General features: G+C 46.8%; 1 protein-coding gene and 2 long non-coding RNA genes across 3 annotated transcripts; 1 reads left to right on the top strand and 2 right to left on the bottom strand.

Moving 5' to 3' along the window:
* The first annotated feature begins 7,447 nt into the window (after window positions 1–7,447).
* SLC16A5 (solute carrier family 16 member 5) lies at window positions 7,448–16,945 on the top strand. Its single transcript, XM_054222055.1, has 4 exons — window positions 7,448–7,897; window positions 11,930–12,073; window positions 13,085–13,948; window positions 15,606–16,945. Exons 1-4 carry the CDS (start codon window positions 7,678–7,680, stop codon window positions 15,845–15,847), a joined length of 1,470 nt encoding a protein of 489 aa, XP_054078030.1. The 5' UTR covers window positions 7,448–7,677; the 3' UTR covers window positions 15,848–16,945.
* On the bottom strand, window positions 9,289–13,155 carry LOC128918155 (uncharacterized). The gene is made up of 3 exons (XR_008469453.1): window positions 13,079–13,155; window positions 10,285–10,439; window positions 9,289–9,766 (listed from the first exon to the last, which is right to left on the bottom strand). It is a non-coding gene; the product is annotated as an uncharacterized LOC128918155 (long non-coding RNA).
* On the bottom strand, window positions 13,651–18,276 carry LOC128918154 (uncharacterized). The gene is made up of 3 exons (XR_008469452.1): window positions 18,088–18,276; window positions 16,939–17,151; window positions 13,651–13,967 (listed from the first exon to the last, which is right to left on the bottom strand). It is a non-coding gene; the product is annotated as an uncharacterized LOC128918154 (long non-coding RNA).
* Window positions 18,277–20,965: the final 2,689 nt, after the last annotated feature.

Raw genomic sequence — 20,965 nt, 5'->3', positions numbered from 1 at the left:
CTCTCCCTGCTCTGTCCCAGGACTGTCCTATAAGGCTGGAAAAGCCTTTGTTCTGGATCTTTACCCAGCTCCAGGTCTGCCAGGCAGGCGGTTCCTCTCACACAATGCTACATCACCATGCAGAATACACAAGAGTCACTCAGCGGTTTCTGCAGAAACCATGAGCTGGAGCTGCCAGGCCTCTGTGCCATCCAAGGCTGTGCAACCCACTTAACTCCTTTGAAAAATCATTTCTTTACTTCTTGCTGCAGAAAACAGAGGTGATGCCCCAGCATTACCAAGCAGTAAGGGGTTGTGCAGGACGGGCAGCAACACTGAATGTGTTACCTTATCCAGAATAAAAATGGACCCTAAATAAAAGATCCTGCTGTTGCCAGGGGCCAGGCCAAAGCCCAGCTCTCCCTGTTGCCAAAACCCAGGCTGCTCTTGATCCTGGCGCAGCAGGAAAAGGGAAAGAGGTGGAGGGTTTGCAGCAGAACTGGCCTCAGCAGAGGGTTAAGGTCCTGGCTCTTGGCTGGGTTTGTCAGAGCACCCCAGCCTGCCTCCAAACACCGATGCCCTGGAAGATGTGGGATGCTCAGTAGAGCCAACTCCCCAGGGATGAGCAGCTCCTGTGGGTGAGGGGCTCCATCCCTGGGGCTCTGTCACCACCACCACAGCAGGCGGACAGCAGCACAAACACACCCAAGGAAATTAATACCTGCCCATGGCAGGATTTGGTCCCTCCTACGCACCAGAGGCAGCTGGAGGAAATAAATTCTCCAGGTGGCTTTACCAGGTGCTTGGGAGGAAGATGAATAACAAAACATCACTGAGATTTTCCAATAGCCACAGAGTAAAGCCAATAGGCAGCACACTCATCCGAGCTGCGGCAGAGCAACTTTAAAACCCCTTTATCGGCCTTTTCTGCATTGGAAAGAGCATAGAAGGAGCAATCCCACATCCCTCCTCAGGAAGGAAAGGCTCAGGCTCCTGCCAGGGCTGAGCCCACCCTGGCTACCATGCTGTGTCAGGGCCACCTGGCTCCCTGGGGCTGGGGCTCACCTTGCCGCAACACCACAAATCTCCCATTAGTCACCCCAGCTGGCAGCTCCGCTTGCCCCTGCCAGCTTTGCCTGGGGCACAATTCATTTGTTTTTCTACCCTGCCCGCTCATGTCTGTGGACAAAGAGGAAACTCGAATTGACATTAAAGATAGGAAAGGGTTTTAGCAACATCGAGGCGTCTATCAGCATCCGACTGCTTGGCCTGGGGCTCCAGCAAAAAGCAGCAGAAAACTGCTGCTGCATTTCTCCTCCCCGCATGTGTCGGGAAGGGCGAAACCCAGCGGCGCGGAGGTCTGGCCACAGCCATAAATGCATCTTGCACAACACGTACACTCTTCTGCTCCGCCTCGGGCTCTTGCTTAAAGATAAAGGTCAGTTCGTCACTTACCCACCCACCTTCACCCGGAACAAAGTAATCGAGCCAGATCTATTCGCAGTCAGAAAGCCTGCAGATATTTTCAACCCAGTTTACTAACTTGTTTGGGAAACAAGGACCTTAGTTGCGTCCTTCCACCTAGATCTGGTTTTGAGACAGTCACTGGAGGTTTAACCCAATTTTCATAGAGGCAAATAACCCCACACACCCTCTCCCTTCCAGGGCTGGAGGAACATGCTGGTTTCTCCAAACCACAGTAAAGAAGGAGCTGCAATCTCCTAGTAATTGCCTTCAGACTGTGGTGTAATAGATGAGCAAAGGCATCGATATTTGACCTTCTGGCGATATTTCCTATTAGAGGCCTTTATCCCTCCTAGGGGTTCCCCAGAGTTCAGCAGATGTGAGTCTGATACAAGTCCATCATCAGTCTGAAGTGCGAGGAGCTCTCAAGTCTCAAGGGTCTCAAACAGATCCTCAGCTGGTCTCTGCGTCACCAAGAAAATCCTTGGGAAAGGTGAGCACCTTCCACCAGTGATTTAGCTCAGGGCAGTCTGGGCAGCAGGTCCTTCAGCACAGCCAGGAAGACACGCACCAGTGATCTTGATGAATTCAAATGACAGTGGCTAAAAATGAGGAAAACTCTTTGGGCAACCAAGCAAAGATCCAGGCCCTTAACCCTGGCACTGAGTTCAAGATGTTTCAGAAAAGCAGGCAGAATAGTCACTAAAGGGCTAGGAAATACCTAACAGCCATCTTCATCCTAATATTTCAGTGGGTTTTCATCTAAAATTTGAACGCAGAGAATCATATAAAAAATAAGAAGGGGATGGTCATGCTTGCCACACCAAACAGGTTTTGCCCACGAAACAAAGGCTCAAGGCCACGTTTTGCTGTTTCCACACACCCCTGACAGCACAACCCCAAGGCGCACAGCGACCTGCGTTTTCCAGCAGGATGAAAAGCTCCTGTCTTCCCTTTTCCAGGAATCACCCTGCTTAACATTGTGATCCCTCTGGATGTGGGCTGGAAGAGCCTAGGTGTCGGCACTAAGTTGTTGGATCTCCTTTCCTGCCCTGTTGTGACTTCTAGGCATCACCTGCACCTTCCTTGGAGCAACTCTGCTTGGACAACAGACCTGAGCAGGACCCGGCTTGGGGGCACAGAGCATCTGCTGACAGCAGCACAGCCAAAGCTGCTTCTCTTGGCTAGCTGGAGCCCAAAAACCTGCTGGCTTCCTAAAAACCCCACTCCACAAGTTTCGACTGCACACCTTCAATCTCCCCCAACCTCTTCTCCACCCGCGCCAAGGATCCAGCAGGGAAGCACCTCTTGATCCTTCCCCCACTAAGTCCCCTATTTCTCATTAATAAAAGAGAAGGTAAGTGACAATTCAGAGTTTGATAGACAAGATCTGCTAGACAGAAAATCACCATCACCACTGCTCAGGGTCCCCAGATGTCAATCCATGGAAGAGATGGGCTGCAGCAGGCTTAGACTCTCACCCGCAGCAGCAACATGTCCCATTGTACCCTCCCTGTGCCATGTCCTCATCTACTCGCTAGAGTTTTCACACAGCTAATGATAAGGTAACTCCATTTCTTCAAAAGTCCTGCTTTCCAGGGAACACACCACCCTCCTCACCTTCACAAATGCAGGAAATTGCTGGAATTAAAACACCAGCAGCTTCCAGATATCCTCAAAAACATCAGCCAGGTTCCTAGCAAAGGCCTCCATCCCTTTGGGTAGCCCTGTGCCAGCTTCGGTCCAGATCTCTGCCCACTCCCGGGGTGGCACAGGGCAATGTGGCAGCTCAGGGTGTCACACAGTGAAAGCCAGAGCCACCCCAAAGCTGCCACCACGTGAATTTACACAAGCACATCTTTCTCAGCCTCATCTCCGGAGCCATCCCTGTTGCCTCGGAGCAAGCCGCCCTTCTTGGCACTGACCTGCCCACCTACTGCACAAAGCACAGGCTCCAGGAGAGCCACAGGCAGCCACCAGGGAGGACGGCGGTGGTCAGGAGGGCAAGGGCCAGCTTGCACATAAACCATTTGCAACCACCCACCAGCCAGAGAATTGCCACCAGGGTAAAGGGCAGGGACAAGCCACGTCTTGCTGGATTCCTGCAAGCTGATGGGAGCTGTCAGTGCACGCTCTGGTGCCAGCTGCCTCCTCATCCCCCATTTCCCATCTCCATGCCAAGCAGCGTTATCCCCAGCACGGCTAATGGTCGCTAAACCCAGAGCCAAAAGTGGGATTTCTCACCCGGTGTTACACTCACATTATCAGTGATTATCGAGCACCAGGCAGATCTGAAGTCAACCCAGGAGAGCAGAAAACAGCAGTGACAGAGCAAAGGCTGATCTCAGCAAGGAGCCGGGCTTAAATGCAGCTGGGGAACAAATAGGGTGGAGGGGGTGTGGGAAGAGGCCCAGATGAGGCTGGTCAGGCTAATTAAGGCCTATTAGTGCAGGCAGGACCCCGATGCCCTTTGCAGGGGGAGGAGGTGGGAGTGATGCTATGGGAACTGCTTGGGAAAGTCATGATAAACCAGCACTTCCCCCATCCCTGGCACAATCCTGTTTTCTCAGCACTGGCAGAGCTGGTCCGCAGGGTTTTGCCAGGGCTGTTCAGATCCTGTCCCTGCTTCAGTCTCAGGCCAGGAATCTGTTTCCAGGTGCTTGGAGAGTTCGGTTTCTTCAAGGGAAGGATCAGAGCGGGAGTTTCCTTCAGGTGCTCCCACAGCCCTTGGGAGGAGCCTGCCGGAGCGGGCTGCGGACAGTGGGACCGAACCTGGGGCTGGAATAACTCCCTGCCCCAAACTGCTCTGCAGTCCCACAGCTGAAATGTCACTTAGTTTCTCTTGCTTTTAAAAAACACAGAAACAAACACACACATGTCCCCACTTCCTCTGAGAGATTCAGTGTCAGACGATTTGCTAAGCTGGATCTCTGGAACAAATTCGACTAGCCTTTCTCAAAAGCGATTTGCAAGCTCTGAGGCATTTGCACTTTGGTTTCCAGGCACACGGTCTGCCCCAAAACTGCTGCTGAGGCTCCTGAGCCCCAGGCATCCACCTGTCTCTTAAGGGCTGCGAGTGACTGCTGACAAGTGACATCCCGCAGACAGAAGCCCGTAGCCAGGCTGCACCACTTGGGCCAAGGCTTTAACTAGAGCTAAGTCTGGATTCTCTGCTGTCAACGTACTGGGTGACCTTGGAAAAATCAGCTGGGATATAATATAAGCTGGGAGAGGACAGCAAAGTAAACCAAGATCTCAGGATGAAAAGGTACTTAAAAAGTCACTTAGAAAGGTATTTACCAAGAGAAGTGCTTGGCTTTCCCACCCCCAACAGATACTGAGTGTCCCAAAAAGAACCAGTGTACCACCCTGCTTGGTTTACAGTAAACATCTCGCTTCTGTGCATGCTGTTTTACACTTTCATAAATGACACGTCCAGCACACACACTGAGCTGGGGCGGCAGGAGGATGCTGCTGCAGCACACAGCAGGGTGCAGACACTTAACGTACCATGAACAAGAAACTGTCTTCTCCATTTCCATCCCTGCTCCCAGGTTGCAGGTATCTTCTGGTCTCTGAACGCCCTGCCCAGCCCCATCGCTGGGGGCAGCGGTTCTGTCCCCCACCCCCAGCCCACACTCCTGCCTTCCCCCCTGGACCCTGCTGCTGGGTCTTCCTCCTGAGCAGCTGCAGGGGAGAACTGGGCCGCTCTTCTCGCCACGGAGGTACCCACCAGCTGCAAGCTCTTACTGTGCACGATATATAGATACCATCATCATTTGCAGGCTAAATATAAACTTCTTCCTAGGAGGTGAGCTACGTGAATGTCCTTGTGTTTCTCAGCATAAAGGGCTGCCTGCCCTTGCAGGGAACAGCCAGCAACCCTCATCCCAGCGGCTGCTTGTCCCCCAGCAGAGCTGAGGGAAACTGAGGCATGGAAGAAGGCAGGAGAATCACTGTGGGAGCACTCCTGGTCTGCTGCCATAAACAACAACTACCGGGGCTGCTCCACCACAGCCAGGGGAATCCAAGAAGGCTTGGATACTGGTGTCATGGGGGGTCACTGAAAGAAGAAGAAACATTCAGACTTGAACAAGAGAAAATTAGCCCATCAGAGAATAGAATGTCTGGCAGAGAGTGGCCAGAAAAGAGGGCTGAAACTGGCAGCGCACTCCCCCTTGTCCTCTCCAGGGCACCCGTCCATCCCCAGGACTGGTAGAGGGAAGGACCTTTGCACCAGTTCATCCACTCCCAACAGAAGCGCGCTGTTTGCTGTAGCCACCCAGGTGTGGCTATGGCTGTGAACCTCAATCCTATTCCCAACATGTTTAGCACGGGGCAATCCCGTGTGTGTCAAAACCTGCCGGCATTTCACAGATGTCCCTGGTCTCTCATGTTCACGGCGTGACACCAGGAGCAGGTTGCCTGAGAACATCAAGCCCATAGGAGCACGAAAGCACGCACTAGCCCTCCACGTTTGCACTGTCCATCCTATCTAGGTACCCTGGGAAGGGTTAAACCAAGGTTTTGCGGCACCGCTGTTGTTCGCTGTGGCACAGCCGGCTCAGCCAGTGCTGGAACAAACTTGTTCTTTTACCTTTGTGCAGGCAGAAGGCAGCGAGGAGGCCATGTGGCACTTGGCAGCACATCTCCAGAGTCCTCGCAGTGACTGTGCAGGTCAGGCTGCCCAGAGGAAAGGGTGTCCTGCAGCCAGGGGCAGAAGGTGGATGAAAGCCCCACAGAGAGTCCTCCCCAGCGACCAGGCGCACAGGGAGAAGCGAGGGGAGCCAGCAATCTTCTGCTGGACAAACTCAAGAGTTGGACAGGGCAGCTGGGAACAGAGAGGAGCTGTGCTTCTGCCTCTTTTTTTTTCAGGTTTGCTGTTGCCGGGGAGAGGTTTTAGGCTGTCATCCAGCTAATTCACACCAGAGAGACAAGCACTTGAATTAGTTGCATTATCTGCGCCCAGCTAAAGTGGACAAAGGATTAAAGTGTGCTGAGCACCACCACCGTGATTTGCATCTCAGAGCCCCTTCCCACGGGGCCCCCTCCATTCCCAGCCCTTTTTTTTTTTCCTCTGGCCGCGAGCCAGCCGGCATAAGAGCCCTGTTTACAGAAGTGATGCCTAGGTTAATATTGCAAAAGACTTCATGAAAGCTTTTAGTCGCTACTGAAGCAGAAGTATCTAACCGTGGGCCATGAGCTGACGGGGCTGCGCACACAGGGGATGAGTCGCCCACGCCGTGCACGCAGCCACGCGCCCGCTGCCCTTCGTTTGGCCAATTCTGGTCTCAGCCTGAGGTATGAAACTAACTTTCTGCCACCGTATTTCATATTTGAAATAATGAGCAACATCAAGCTGTTATTAACTTTTAAAGCTACATGCAAAACTCAAATGTAGCTGTTGCTTTAGGGGAAAATCACCCTTTGAGTGCTAAATAAATATTGCACTGTGCAGTGACCTTATGGGCACTTTCTTTGAGCTCATCCAGCTGCCAAAGATTTTTTTATGCGTGTTTATTCATGTGGAGAGGATGGAGAATGCTATTGCTATATGTTTTGTGCTGCTAGTCTCAAAGAAATCAAAACTGGGATCTCTCAGAAGAAGCTCTAGATCTAAAAAGAGGTAAAACAAAAGCCTATCTGTGATCACCGGATCCTCATTAATTAACGGCTTTAAAAATGTTATCTCACCTCTAGCACTTTGTAGATAGGTGCAGTTTTCCTGAAAGGTTCACACTGAGCTCTGCTGCGACACACGAGCTTTGTATGTTTTTATTTTTCTTGGCATTTGCAGAGTTTTTCCTTCTCTTCTCAGCACGAGGACTGAGTGACCTTAGCAATTGCCAGCAAGGGGACTCCATATGATGAAAGCAGGTGAAAGGGAAAATAAGGGCGGGAACTAAGTAAGGCCAATTCATACCTCAGAGGAGGTGTGGTCCTGTTCTGTACCTGGCTGTGGTCACAGCCTTGTGAAATATAAAAGGGGAAGGCAGTTGTTTCTCAAGAAATCTGTTGCCAGGATCCTGTAGCGAGAAGGAAGGGAGGTGCTAGGAGAAATGCAAAGCAAGAGTTCTAGAGTGTCAGCTGCGAAAGGTGTGGGACGCACTGGTGCCTTGGAACCTCGGGAATACCACCAGCCTGTCTCTGTAGGTCCGTTTGCTGGGCTGAGGGTCACATGGTAGCTGCACTCCCTTCCTCGGCAGGCTAGCTTAGGAGGAGAGAGAAGCCATCATGTCCCAGGGAGGAGCTGTAGCACGCGAAGCTGCCAAGCCCCAGGACCGGGGATGGGCATGGATGGTCCTGCTCGCTGCAGTGTTGCTGCAGGGCCTGACGCTGGGCTTCCCCTCCTGCATCGGTGTCTTCTTCACGGACCTCCAGCATGACTTCCAGGCCAGCAATAGTGAGACGTCGTGGTTCCCATCCATCATGGTGGCCGTGCTGCATGGAGGCGGTAAGTAGAGGCTGCAGGGAATGCCCTCCACCACCTCCTGCAATTGTGTTGCTGATGAGGGGCCATAATGAGGGCACTTTTAATATTTTATTAAGGCAGATGGTGGAAGGGATGGGGAGGTCCAAGCAGAGTGGCTGGTCACCAGTGCACAGCATCTCGCAGCCACTTTGACCACACAGTCCAAAGCTAAGTGTCCACACCAAGCTCCCTTTTGCCACTCTAAGAGACAAACAAGACTTCTGTTCAAAGAAAGTGAATCTCTTTCTCAGCGCAGCTTCTCCAGACCAGCAAGAACTTAATTATTTCCCATAGCAGCTCTTTGAATAAGCTGGCAGGTAGCGCTGGAGCTTGGGTTCTTTCTTGATGTATCTTCTGTCCACAAGAGCACATCTCCCTCCACGTGCCACATGATAACTGTGTTCCTCATGGATGAAAGGATGCCAAAAGCCAAGCTCCTCCAGGCTGCCAGCTGAGGCAGAGTGTTAAAAGCGACTCTTTGGGCGGTGGCACAGAGCGCACACCCAAGCAGGCATCAGGGTGGACGTAAGCATAGCTGGATTAACGCAGAATGTGGGTCAGGCGGCACCCTCCAGGTAAAGGGGGATGGAAGGAGGGATGCACTTGGCAGATAGCGGAGTGAATCACTGCTTTTTTCCCCAAAGAAAATGTGGAGGCTGCACAGGACAGACTCCCCAGATCCCCCACCCAGATGGATATTTCTGCATAGAAGAGAAAAACAAATTCCCATGTCGAAACCATCCCAATGTGGCCTGTGCTGCTGCTGACCCCTCCACGTGCATCCCCATGCCTATTTGATAAACAGACTACCCAAACCTCACCAGGCAAAAGCAGCAAAGTATCCAGGGACGCCCAAGTATCTGAGCTGCTCCCTGAATTCATACCTGCCCCCTTCCAATGCTGGTGAAAGGTGATACTATAGTATGAAGAAAAAAAGAGAAGAGCCCTGAGTCATGCTGATGTGAGGGTCGTGGCAGGTTCAGTCTCTCCTGAGCAGGACTTGGCTGACAGCCACCTGACACGGGAGGGAGAGTGTGCACCTTAGCAAAAGCAGTTGGGTCCAGAATTGCAAGATGCAGGTGGAAAGAGACCTCAGGGGAAGCAGCAAGGGGAGAAATTATCACTGGAGGTCAGCAGAAGTAGAGAAGTGTCCTTCGGGCTTGGAATTTGGAAACTGCTGGGCGTTCCCTGTGTTGCCTTCCATCCCCTGTGGTCCTGCTGCAGTTAGTGGGAAGGAGCCAAATGGGACCTGCTGGCTCTGGGAAATGGTCTCAGAAGCAGCTCGGTCCCAACATGTCTAGGAAGGACAAGTCTGGCAGTATCCGCAAGAAAATATCAATTATTTTCTTTAATGAAGTAATTGTTTTGTAGGAGGCTGGAGCCACAGTGAAAGGTGACATAAAGACAGCCAATAAATAGATCCAAAAGTTATAAATTAGACAAGGAAAGAATAGCCTCATGTTAATTATATTCACTAACAGAATTTGTCAGGGCATAGCCAGTGAATTACAAGAGAGTCGTTACTTTGCCTGCCAGTTATGTCTCCTATTGTGGGCTGTTAGAGCAGAGGAGTGTTTGCTCCTGTCCCCATAACACAACTGTAAGCCAGGAAGCAAAACCAACAAAAAAACAGAGCTAAAAGACTCCCTCTCAGGCCAGGCACATATGGCTTTTGCTGCAACTTCTGACCTCCTTTGTGGTGGGCCATGCTCTGTTTGATTCAGGTTCTCCATTTACATCCATCATCTTGGCTCTTAAACCTTTTCCAAAAATGCATTCTGCTATGTCACCAGTGACTCTTAAAGGTGCTTCTCTCTTTTCTTCTCCTTTATTCTTTTTAATCCAGAGGAACTGAAAGGGAAAAAAATAATTGTTGTAAAAATTTTTAAACTGGAAGGGGAACAGAAAAAGCAGCCCATCCTCAGCGTGGTCAGTGCAGTGAGAAGGACCCATGCAGGAGATCTAACCTCAGCTCAGCAGAGCTGTGGCAGGAAACAGGGAAGGGCACAGTGCAAACAATAGCTCATAACTTACTAAGCCAAACATCTCTCATTACCCATGCTATATCCCTAGGTAAAAGCGATTAATGATTATTTTGTTATAAGAATCATTTGCGAGACCTCAGGATCCTACGGTCGTTGCCAAAAGGGGAAATCCAAGAGTTCAGGCTCTTACAGGTTCCTGCTCCTAGGTATTCATGCATATGTAACTCTCTGGATTGCACTCATACAAACGCAGCACTTTTTGGGGAACTATTTTTGCGAAGGAAAGCACAAAAGCCCCAGGCATGCGAGAAATAACGTTTGAAACCTAGAAAGCAAGTTAACAGGAACAAACAACGTAAATCCCTGAAGATTTTTAGAGCCAACCTCATTATTTTGGAGTGTTCGATCTATGACTTCTGGCTACTTGGGTTGGTTAAAGAGCAGTACCATCCTTAATGTCTTCAGCAGGAGGAAAAACACAGTCATCAGTTTGCTGAACACTTTTTCAAAGGCCAGTTGAAGTCTGAGGTGAAAATCTCCTAAGCAGATCAAAATACAGACAGCTGCAGTCCTAATTTTAATAATGTTCCACTGTTCACTTGACTATGTGGATTTTATTTCAAACCAGACATTGATTTAGGTCACAAATATGCCACAGGTTATTTTTCCCTATGCTGATTGATTCCTAATTCTGAAGCTTACAGTCATTTTGCATTTCCTTATATAAACTTAAGTGTTCAGAAGAGGGAAAGAATAATAAAACCTGGAAAACCTTGAGGATCCTCAAAGGAACACGAAAAGAAACTGTACCTTCAGATCGTCTCCTGCCAGAGCATGCGGAGAAAAGCGTGTTTCCCACTGATAGTCTGCAGGGCTGAACTAATTTTTTCCTACCCCAAAATGGAGGATGTTAAATGATATTAACAAACTGGTAATTTACCATAATCTCCTGGAATTCACCAAAACTCTATGAATATTAAAGAATTGACTGACCTTAAACACACACTCTGTGCCTATTTGTTCATTGCTTTTTCTGAAGAAATAACATAGCTCTTTCCTAGTAAAGCCTGCCAGCAATGTCTGTACACAATAAAACCCAGGTTTCTGCCCATCGGAAGCGCCCTGGTCTTGCTCCTGTCTCTGTGCTGTTTGTGCCGGAGGTGTGGGAGTGGGAACCGGGATGTGCACGGTCTGCTCCTCGGCTTGTGTCCTCTTGGAAGTGGACACAGTTAAACCTACCCACCCCTGGGGCAGGTATGCCAGGACAGGCATGTGCAAAGAGCTGTACTGACAATAACATCTTATTGTTTTCCTGGGAAACATGACTTGCAGGACAGCTGCAAGACTCCACAAGCTGCAGCTTGGATGCGACTGCCTGAAGCTTAGATTGATTCCCAAGCAGACGTGAATATACCTCTCCAGATGTTTTCAAATAATCCTCCTCAATGACACCTATTTTTCTCCCATTCTTGATCTATTTCAGAGCCAACCTGTCTTCTCTTGCAAGGATTTTTCACCCAGGTAAATCCCAGGTAGCAGGACAGCAAGGGCCGCTTAGATCTTGTGGCAGATTATTTGAAAAACACAGTGAAATGAGAGTGGAAATATGCAACCAGAAATATCACCCTGCTCAGCATCTCTTACTCAGAGGCATAGAAATACAAGTCCTCTGCTTTTTCAAATTTTTCCCAGAATTTCTATCATTTGAGAAGAGAATTACAGTTGAAGGTCCCTCTTCCATTTCATTTCCAAGAGTTTTAACTAAAATCCATCACAAGAAAGCTTAGAAATCCTACCTAATGACCAAAAACCAAGCAGATCACAGGAGCTTTCCCTTCAGCTAACAACTAACCACACACTTGGGAGGATCAGGGGATGTATTTTCTATTCCTGTCTCCCCAATTACATTATGCTGCTGGGACAATTCTCAGGGTTTCTAGACTAAATCATTTGATAATTGCAGTAGTCCAGCAAGTATGACATATTTCCTTTCTCCCTAACTGCATCCTTTTTGCTCCTTTGCTTCCAGGGCCCCTCTGCAGCATCTTGGTGAAGCGGTTTGGCTGCAGGTTTGCTGTGATGCTGGGAGGCCTGCTCAGCGGAGTGGGCATGGTGTCCAGCTCCTTCTGCCAGTCCATCAGCCAGCTTTACTTAACAGCCGGCCTCATCACTGGTAAGTACCAAAGAATGACAGGAAAACCCAGCTGCAGTGCTTGGCTTGAGAGATGGGAAATGGTGAGAGTCCAGCCTAAGTGCTCACGCTTTTCCGTTCATCTGTGAAATAGGATAAATCCAAAGCCCCACAGCGCAGCAGGAACTGTGTAGCAGCTAGTCTTGCCCTCCACACCCCTTTAACACACACCTCATCCAGCCAACCTCACTGGAAAGTGCTTCTCTCTGGGGAAAAAGCTACAGGTCTCCAGAGGGCGAAATGGACAGCAAAGATGTCTGTTCTTTTTAGTAGCTTCTCAGCCTTTTGTCTTTGAAGAAGGGAGGATTTTTCCAATCTTTGAACATAATGTTTTGGGACAATGTCCTTCCCAAGTTCCCTGGGCTTGTATTTCACCACTCCCAGTCTGGGGAAATGTGGTGATATCTTTTTCTAACAAAAGAACATGTTGGTTTTGAACAGAAGTAACAGATTGGAACTTTTCCTTTCCAAATATTTCTCCTATGCGACCGACGTTCAACCCTTGCTTTTTTCTAACACAGAGAAATTAATTTCTTCAGCCAGGTTACTTTGGGACCAGTCCTGTTGGATCTTGCAAGCCAAGCTGTGTCCACTGCATAGAGAGAAAAACAAATAATTCTCTGAGCCCTGATGGGAGTGTCAGGAAAGCAGCACCGCTTGTTGCATGTGGTATAAAAACCAAGCTTTTAATGAACAATTCCATAACAATTTTAGGAATGGCAGTGTGCGCCAGACAAATGTCAGCTTAGATCAGTGTATTTAGTATACCCGAGAACATAAGGAGTTTAATTTACACACAACATCCTTCTTTATCCCTTGTGTGAAGTTTCTGAGTATTAATCACTGGGGGTTGTGCAGCCTGGCAGGCAAGGAAATACTTCAGTAGTAGATGAAGTCATCTGTGGGTACACTCTGGATTTGGGCTCTTTTCACCCTTTAAGACAAGGCAGAGGGATCATGCACTGACATATTCTCTTTCATTCCTACCTTTAGGTCTGGGATCATGCTTCAGCTTCCAGGCAGGAGTGACTATGCTGGGCTACTACTTCGTACGGTGGCGAACGCTGGCCAATGCCATGGCGTCCACTGGCGTCTCTCTTGGTTTCACGCTGTGGCCGCTCCTTTCTCAATACTTGCTGGATGAGATGGGCTGGAGAAACACTTTTCTTATCTTTGGAGGAATACTGTTGAACTGTTGTGTTTGTGGAGCCATCATGAGACCAGTTCACCTCGCATCAGAGTCACCACTAGAGTCACCCAAGCCTGCAAAAGAGCCAGGAAGAAGAGCAGAAGGGGCACAACTGTCCAATGGAACATCTCCTCACCCTGAGCTCCAGCAGCAAACCAGAAGGACTGCATGCTTCCAGATGCTGCAGAAGTACCTGGCTTTTGACATCTTCTGTCGAAACAAAGGTTACCAGATTTACACTATTGGAGTAACCTGGATGATGATGGGGTTTGCATTACCCCATGTCTACCTTGTGCCTTATGCCATCCAGAATGGGGTGGAGGAACGCAGGGCAGCCCTCCTCATCTCCGTTATCGGGCTCATCAACATCTTCATACGCCCTTTCACAGGGCTGCTTTCAGGACACAGAGTCTTCACAGGGAGACGCATCTACCTGTTCAGCCTGGCTGTGCTCCTCTGCGGGCTGAGCAATTTCATTTGTGTCATTTCAGCCGAGTTCAGCGTGCTCATCATTTACTGTGTCATCCTCAGTATAGCCATGAGTGGCATTGGGGCGCTCACCTTCCAGGTGCTGATGGATGTGGTGGAGATGGACAGGTTCTCAAGTGCTTTAGGTCTCTTCACCGTTCTGGAGAGTATCACGCTCCTCATCGGACCCCCTCTCACAGGTGAGAAAAGCTATTAAAGCTGGTAGGGAAAAATTGGTTGTTTAGATACTGGTGACGAATGTTTGGGACCATAAAGAGGAGAAATGAGGGAGTTTCCAAACCCATGCAGGCAGGTGAGTTATGCAAAGTGAGCAATATAAAAGGGAGAGTTGCAAAGGAATGATCAGTCCCTTCTCACAGCTGAAGGAGGGTCATTGCTGCTGCTGCCCAAGCATCACTGCAGCAACAGCCGCCAGTGAGAAAGCTACCCACTTGGCAGGCGGCTTTGATAGGCATGGGAGTGATGAGAGCTTCTTTTCAGTGAGTGGCAAGGCACTGAGAGGAATTACTGTGCTGGGATCTTGCTAACTATGAACTATTTCATTGCTTTGCTAGTTTGCATTGTTCTATCTACGAAGTCTCAAGGAATTGCGAACATCCCATTAAACAAGTTAATTGTGATCAGAATTATTACCAACTCTACATTATTCAAGAGCCTTACAGTAAAAGCCTCTGTTCAGTCTTCTTTCCAAGCTCTAGAGTGTATTCATTTTTCTCTGGAGACAAGAAAGGAGCTAGTTATGACCCCAAATCCAATAAATTATTCACAGATTTCACAGTTTACTCCAAATGCCACTAAGTGGCCTAAGACGCACCTGCTCCTGCAGTACAGCAGCAAATTCAAAAGACTAAAAAGCAAGAAATGTGAACCTGAGCATGAATCCTTAATTCGAGCTTTAGTTCTCCAGACAATGAATTGTGTGCCATTCATCAGGAAAGTAATGTCTGGCCTAAGAATAGGATGATAACATGCACCATATTTCATTGTATTCCCTGGAATTAGTGTGTCAGTCACTTTTCTCAAAGTGCAAAAAAGGGTCTTTTCTTGGACATCCCTGATAGGAGTGGCAGGTGTGAAAACAAACTGCAGTAAAAGCAGCTCCATTTCTATTTATAGTCCTAAAATCTGCTAAAGAAAAGAGCACTATGAAAAGAAACATCACCAGTCTTTACTGAAGAATGCAAGCAAACAAACATTATTCCAGCATTTCCATATAAATAAGCAGCCTATAGAGAAGGCACCATATATTTGACCCGAGTATCGCCTTTCCATCTCTAACATTAGTGTTAAATCACTGTTTTGATATGTCACATTTCTAAATGTTTGACACTAAGGGCACTCATAACGCTTGCTGTGCTGTGAATTTTCCTCTCCCTGATTACACACTATTAGAGATAAGTTTTCAGTTTAGAGAGCTTAACATGTCATTTTTTGAGAGATTTCTCTATTTATTTGTTCTGCTTTCTGACCTGGGATCTAACAGGGTCACTCATTACAAAATTCAGTGAGTGACAGTTGCATAGGGGTCCTCTGCTGAGCAAACAAAATTAATCATCAGGTTGGGGAAAAGTTACAAGTTCCTTTCTTTCATGATTTTTCTGTGTATTGAGGAATATTTCATATAGAAACAGAAACACCACCTGGGTGGTGAGTACAAAAAACCCCCAAACAATCCCTAGAAACTAGGGAAGAGAACTCAACTCATCTCATCTGTGAATGCTTATCTTTTGTATATGGCAGTTTGCTGACTGATTTAGGTTTAACATTTATGTAAACGTCACCCAGTTGCCTTTAGTATGCATCTTCTTTTCTACTAAGCTATGGCTTCTATTTCAGGTCTCCTGGTGGACATAACTAGTGATTTCCACTATGTCTTCTACAACTCCAGTTTCTTCCTGATATCAGCTGCACTATTCATGGGGCTCAGCTTCTGCGCTCTGGAAAAAAAAAACAAGTCGAAAGAGGCTTCAAAAGTACCTTTGGATAACCACTCCAGATACCAATACAATGAAATGCCAACTGAACCACTGTCTGAGACACAATCCCCTCCAGTGGTCGTGTACATCACAAGCATATGAAAAGACGGAAAAAAAAAAAAAGAGGAACACAAGTATGTGGCCTGTACAGAGCTACACAAGGGGCAGCACTGATGGCAGATGAGAAAACAAGCGTCTGCTTTCCACAACTGTCATCATCCTTCTGCCCTGCACTTCCACTCTGCGGGGCCGTGTCAGACTCCACGTGAGTGATCCAGACCACAGGCTCAGCCCAGAACCCAGCGCCAGCCAAAGAGCCAAAGGACAAAGAGAACTGTGCTTTCCTAAAGCAAACCATGGGATAACAGCCATGGTAACCAGCGCTGAGAGACAAAAGCTGTGTCTGTTCAATTGGTTTAAGTCAGTGCCTTTAAGAAGTCACTGGAATTTCACTTACACATTTCAGTTGGTAGCACTGGACAATACATATTAATGCCTATGTTCTTTCACAAAGAAGTATTATTGCCTCGTCTGAACATGCAATTTTGGTGCAGACTTATATGAAGTTTCCTGGTTGCTTCCCATATAGGGGCTGGTAAGATAAACACTTTCCACAAGAAGTGTTTTGTTATTTTCCACATCTCTAAATATTACATGGAGGCTGCTGCATGGGTTGCTGAACTCAGCCAAGTCTCTAGTAAGATAAAATATTCTCTCCTACGAGGTATATATATGAGTTCTTCATGCCAAGGACATCTTCAAAGCCTCAAAAGTTCAACTCCAGAGCATCAAAAAGAAAAAAAATCCAAACCTTAGAGTGCCTCCTTTGTATAACTGGTGATATCTCAAGTGCTTCTTGATGTATCATAAAACAGGATTCATGGCTTGCGTAAACATACTTCTTGCCAGCATTAACTGGGAACCATTTTTTTGGGGGGAGGGAGGGGAAGGGGGAGAGAAGGTGTTACTAGACCCAAGAATAAGTGTATACATCCTTATATAGGGCTAAATTCAAAGCCACTGCAGTTCCCCCTTGTGTAAATGAATTTATCTCTTTAGTCTTAGACTCTCAGACCAGCATTCTCATTATAGAGAAGTTTGCACAAGCATAACTTACATGTCTTATAAGCACAAGCACAACTGACAAATAAATCTGTGAGGAAAATATACTGAGAAGAGTCAGCGTTACTCACCTTCACATCCATACAGCCTTGACTGTAAGTGGCTTTTTTTTGCTACACTCCTGGGAGTTACGCTTGTTCGTACTAAGAGAGAGCTGCACCAACCTCCAGCCTCCCTCAGCATCAGCTCGGGTTGCAAACTGTTTATATTCTGTATCATTCCTGCTCTGACAGAAGCAGATACAAAGCACTGGAGATGAAGATTACTCCACACATTAGAACCATCTGAAAGACAGAAGCATAAAATGAGAGTGAAATGGAAGAAGCAACAGCTTTCAACTCAACTGCAGTGCTTATCTTGAGAACTGTTATACCAAATTCCGAGCTACAAAACCACAGTTTTCATTAGAGCTGTGGGCTCCCCAGTCAAAACAAACAAACAAACCAAAAAAACCCCACACTGGATGAAACCACTGGAAAACTGACTCTAAGGTCTTCAGAGACTATAATGGCTTCACAGCTGGCTTTTACAGTGGAAGAGGATCAGCCCTTCAGAAGGGTTCCGTACCGCTTCCGTATTTCAGTACCACTCTAGGATTACTGAACCAGCAGGCTTTGCATTTCCTGATCAAACGTATACTTAAATAAGAATACAAATCTAATCTCTTGTCATACGTGTCTATTGACTTGTGTAATACTTACATGGTCCATAACTACAAAGTAAACAGGGACTGGTGCTCCTCAGCTTACCGAAACAATGACTGCTCTGCGTTCCTGGGAAAAAGACAGGGCTTTCTCCCTCTCAAACAAACCAATGAAAAGGAATCAAGTCCCAAACCTCTTCTAGCTATTGCAAATAAAACAGCCAAGCAGCTGAACAGATTGCTATTTTTTCCTCTGTGTAATTCTTAAATTTTAAATTCTGTTCACCTTTCTACATTCCCTTTCTGTTTTCTTCCAGAAATATGGTGTCATATTGTCCCAAATCCTCACACTGCTGCAAATGTCCTGGGCAGAACAGGCAAGCTATGGTGTAAGCTACAACCCATCAACATTTATCACAGGAAAACAAAGGTTAGTTGAAGGAGCGATAGAATGTATCTCCTTTGTGGAGCCAACTGCTCTACCTGTAATGATTTAGCTGTAGCTGGCTCATGAGCAAGCAAATATATAGTCTTACGCATGCCCGCAAAACACCAGGGGTGGAGGTGAGGTACTCACCAACTGAGGCTGATGCACAGAGATCAGCTCCTCCTACACCATGGCAAAGAATCTCAGTTTTGACTATTTCTTATCTGGGCACAGCAGTACAAGATAATTTAGGATGGAAAGTTGCAACTCCAGTGCCTTATAGAACTGCTTTTTGCTACTCCCAGACTCAACATCAGGGTCACTAGGACTTATTTGCAGAGGCAGAGAGTTTCTGGGAAGAAAAACAATGAATTCACAAATCCATTATTTTAACGTTTCTCAACTTGTCGATAAAAAACTTTCTAACAGCCTTATAGAATATAAGCTGCCTGAAAACAAGGCTGTCTCCTTTGGTTCCTTTCCACCGACCCTTCAGAAGTAATCCACAACCCACAGGTTGGAAACAAGTCTTGGAGAGAGAACAGGAACACTTGAGGCTGTGTTTTCACAGGTAAATACGGTGTGTGAGCTCCCATAATAGAGAAAACTCCCCCCTTCCTCTCCTGTTCCACAGCTCTTCTCTTCTACCCCTCTTTTCAACCTGTAGTCCAAGCTGTCTCGAGCAGGAGCTTTGTAAAGCATAATTGAAGGGACCATGCAATACTGAGATTGCTACAGTATAATAAATATTTGCCCTAAGAGCTATCCTTCAGGAGCAGTAATACTCAGTCCTTAAGAATCTTGAGGCCCAGAAGAAAAATAAAGCAATAAAAGTTCCTTTCATTAGTTTAAGGTCATCCCATTACACAAGGCAACCACAGCTTAATTAGCACCACCCGCAAAGCATGAGGTTTTTTTAACACCTACAGACAGCAAAATAACCCTGGCTGTAATTATGGACAGACACTAATACCTCAGCCAGACGAGAACTGAGAACTAGCAGAGCAAAAGTTGACCATAAATAAACGTTGCTCGCTCACCTAGTCCCCTCTTACCATATCTTGCTCCCTTTATCATTTAAAGTATTATTAACCTTGCAAGGTAAGCATTTTTGCAACAAGCACCTTTCCTTACTGCAATGAAACATTCACCAGGAAGTTCACACTGAAATATTGCAAGATCATGATCCTTAAAAGTCTTAGATATTCTGCCAATGTAATTCTTGGAAAAGTTTAATAAAAACCCAAAGGTAGGTCACGGTAAACTTACACACTCTGAAGCACCTCAGAAATGCAAAATCACTTAAATGAAAAGCTTGGCATACTGTTTGCAGACCTGGCTAGTAACTGCAAGAAAAGAAACATAACTACCAGAGACAAAAATTCACTGAATTCTAAGTTTGGTGAAGCTGTGAATACCCCAGCTGTACGAGCCCACTCTGTGCTAACTATTCTGGCAAACAGCAAGTGCTTGGAGCATTCAGACAATTAAACAATATAGCCGATACTGGTAAGTAAACAGCCTGAGCAAGAGGCTTACATACCCCAGCCAACTCTGCCTACTGCCAAGTGATCTTTCTGGATGATCAGGACAAACTCCCTGCAGTAAGTCAGCACAAAGACAACGAGCACACGGCTGGTAACAACGCAGGTCGTGTAAGCAGTACTAACACGGTCTGCAACTCCTGCGGAAAATCTCTTGAGGACTACGAAACCAGAGGATGTTATCAAACTCTCCTCCAGGAGGCAGCTCCAGCACAGCAAATTAAATGGAAAATGTTTCTCACATCTCTTAACCAGTTTTGATTAAACTCAATAAAAGGCAAAGGCTAGAAGAAGAAGCACAGCTTGCAGTTCCCAGGAAGACAAGAAGAGGTGTAACTCTCCTCCTGATTACTTCTTGCCACGCACCGCATAGCGTGACCTGGAGATGCATCACCTGAACCTCAGCCAGCACAGACACTCCAGCCTTTGCTAAACACTGCCGTCTGTGAAACCACATCAAGGGACAAAGTTCCTACTGCTACTGTCCACAGATGTAGTACTTACAAACAGAAGCCATTGCATTTTTCCTCTTTAAATACTGCTTTTCACCCCTTATTAGTCAGTCCCAATATCCTTCATCACTTTGTATTGACTAGCTCCTCTGTGTTTGCTTTCTCTTTCTCACATTAGTCATTCACTTTCTGTGTAATGACAGATGTGGCTTTAAAGTATGTCAACACTTACCACTTACAAAGGCATACATTAAAAGAGATTTGATAATACACTAGAAAAACATTCTAATATAGAAGTAGCCTGTAGCACCTTTGCTGATCATTTTCATATATATACACACATACATAGATATATACATACATATATATATGTACTAACTTAAGCCGATAATTGCGACAAGAGTTGAAGTTGCTAGCGCAGGTCTGGCTTAACCTTTTATACCAGGTAGAAATAAATAACTTCACTTTCACTTTCTCCGTCTGCCCACACCATCGCAACGTCAAAAGATTTAACCTTACTGCATTCAGTGCAGCTTCTTTGCTCACCCTTCTATTTAATGTGATCATGGGCAGATATTTTAGTACACCCATCTGTGTGGTAGGAGAGATTATCAGCCCAACACGCTTGTCACTGATGCCACAAATTTGACAGATCAGTCCATGTTCAATTTGCTTTATATGAAAATTAACTACATTTGAGATAATACAAAAGACAACATCTGCACACAGCCTGTTTCCTACCTTATCTGCAGAAGAACCTCCATGTATTTAATTGCTTTAATAAAAGCAACACAAATTTCTTCACAGTTCACCCCTCCATTTATGATGATCATGTACCTTTACCTTATATATTTACATGATGTGAACCACAATTGAATCCACTTGCAGTGCTTATAATCACAGTGGTTTCGCTGGAACTGTGCTAGTTCAGAATTGTGTAATTGCTCTGCTTTGTGCTTAGGCCAGGGCATTGTACAACCAGGGTGGAATTACCTGCTGCTGGTTCAGTTCACTTCTCCTTCGCATCACATC

This window comes from Rissa tridactyla, chromosome 15 (assembly GCF_028500815.1).
Source record: "Rissa tridactyla isolate bRisTri1 chromosome 15, bRisTri1.patW.cur.20221130, whole genome shotgun sequence".
In the NCBI taxonomy this organism is placed as follows: domain Eukaryota; kingdom Metazoa; phylum Chordata; class Aves; order Charadriiformes; family Laridae; genus Rissa; species Rissa tridactyla.
This window is presented reverse-complemented; position numbering and strand designations above follow the sequence as displayed.

Bases quoted from the DNA above. Each gene is read 5' to 3' on its own strand.
- SLC16A5 (XM_054222055.1), top strand. From the start codon at position 7,678: ATGTCCCAGGGAGGAGCTGTAGCACGCGAAGCTGCCAAGCCCCAGGAC. The intron at 7,898-11,929 runs GTAAGTAGAGGC...CTTTGCTTCCAG, and splicing joins GGCCGTGCTGCATGGAGGCG to GGCCCCTCTGCAGCATCTTG. The intron at 12,074-13,084 runs GTAAGTACCAAA...TCCTACCTTTAG, and splicing joins AACAGCCGGCCTCATCACTG to GTCTGGGATCATGCTTCAGC.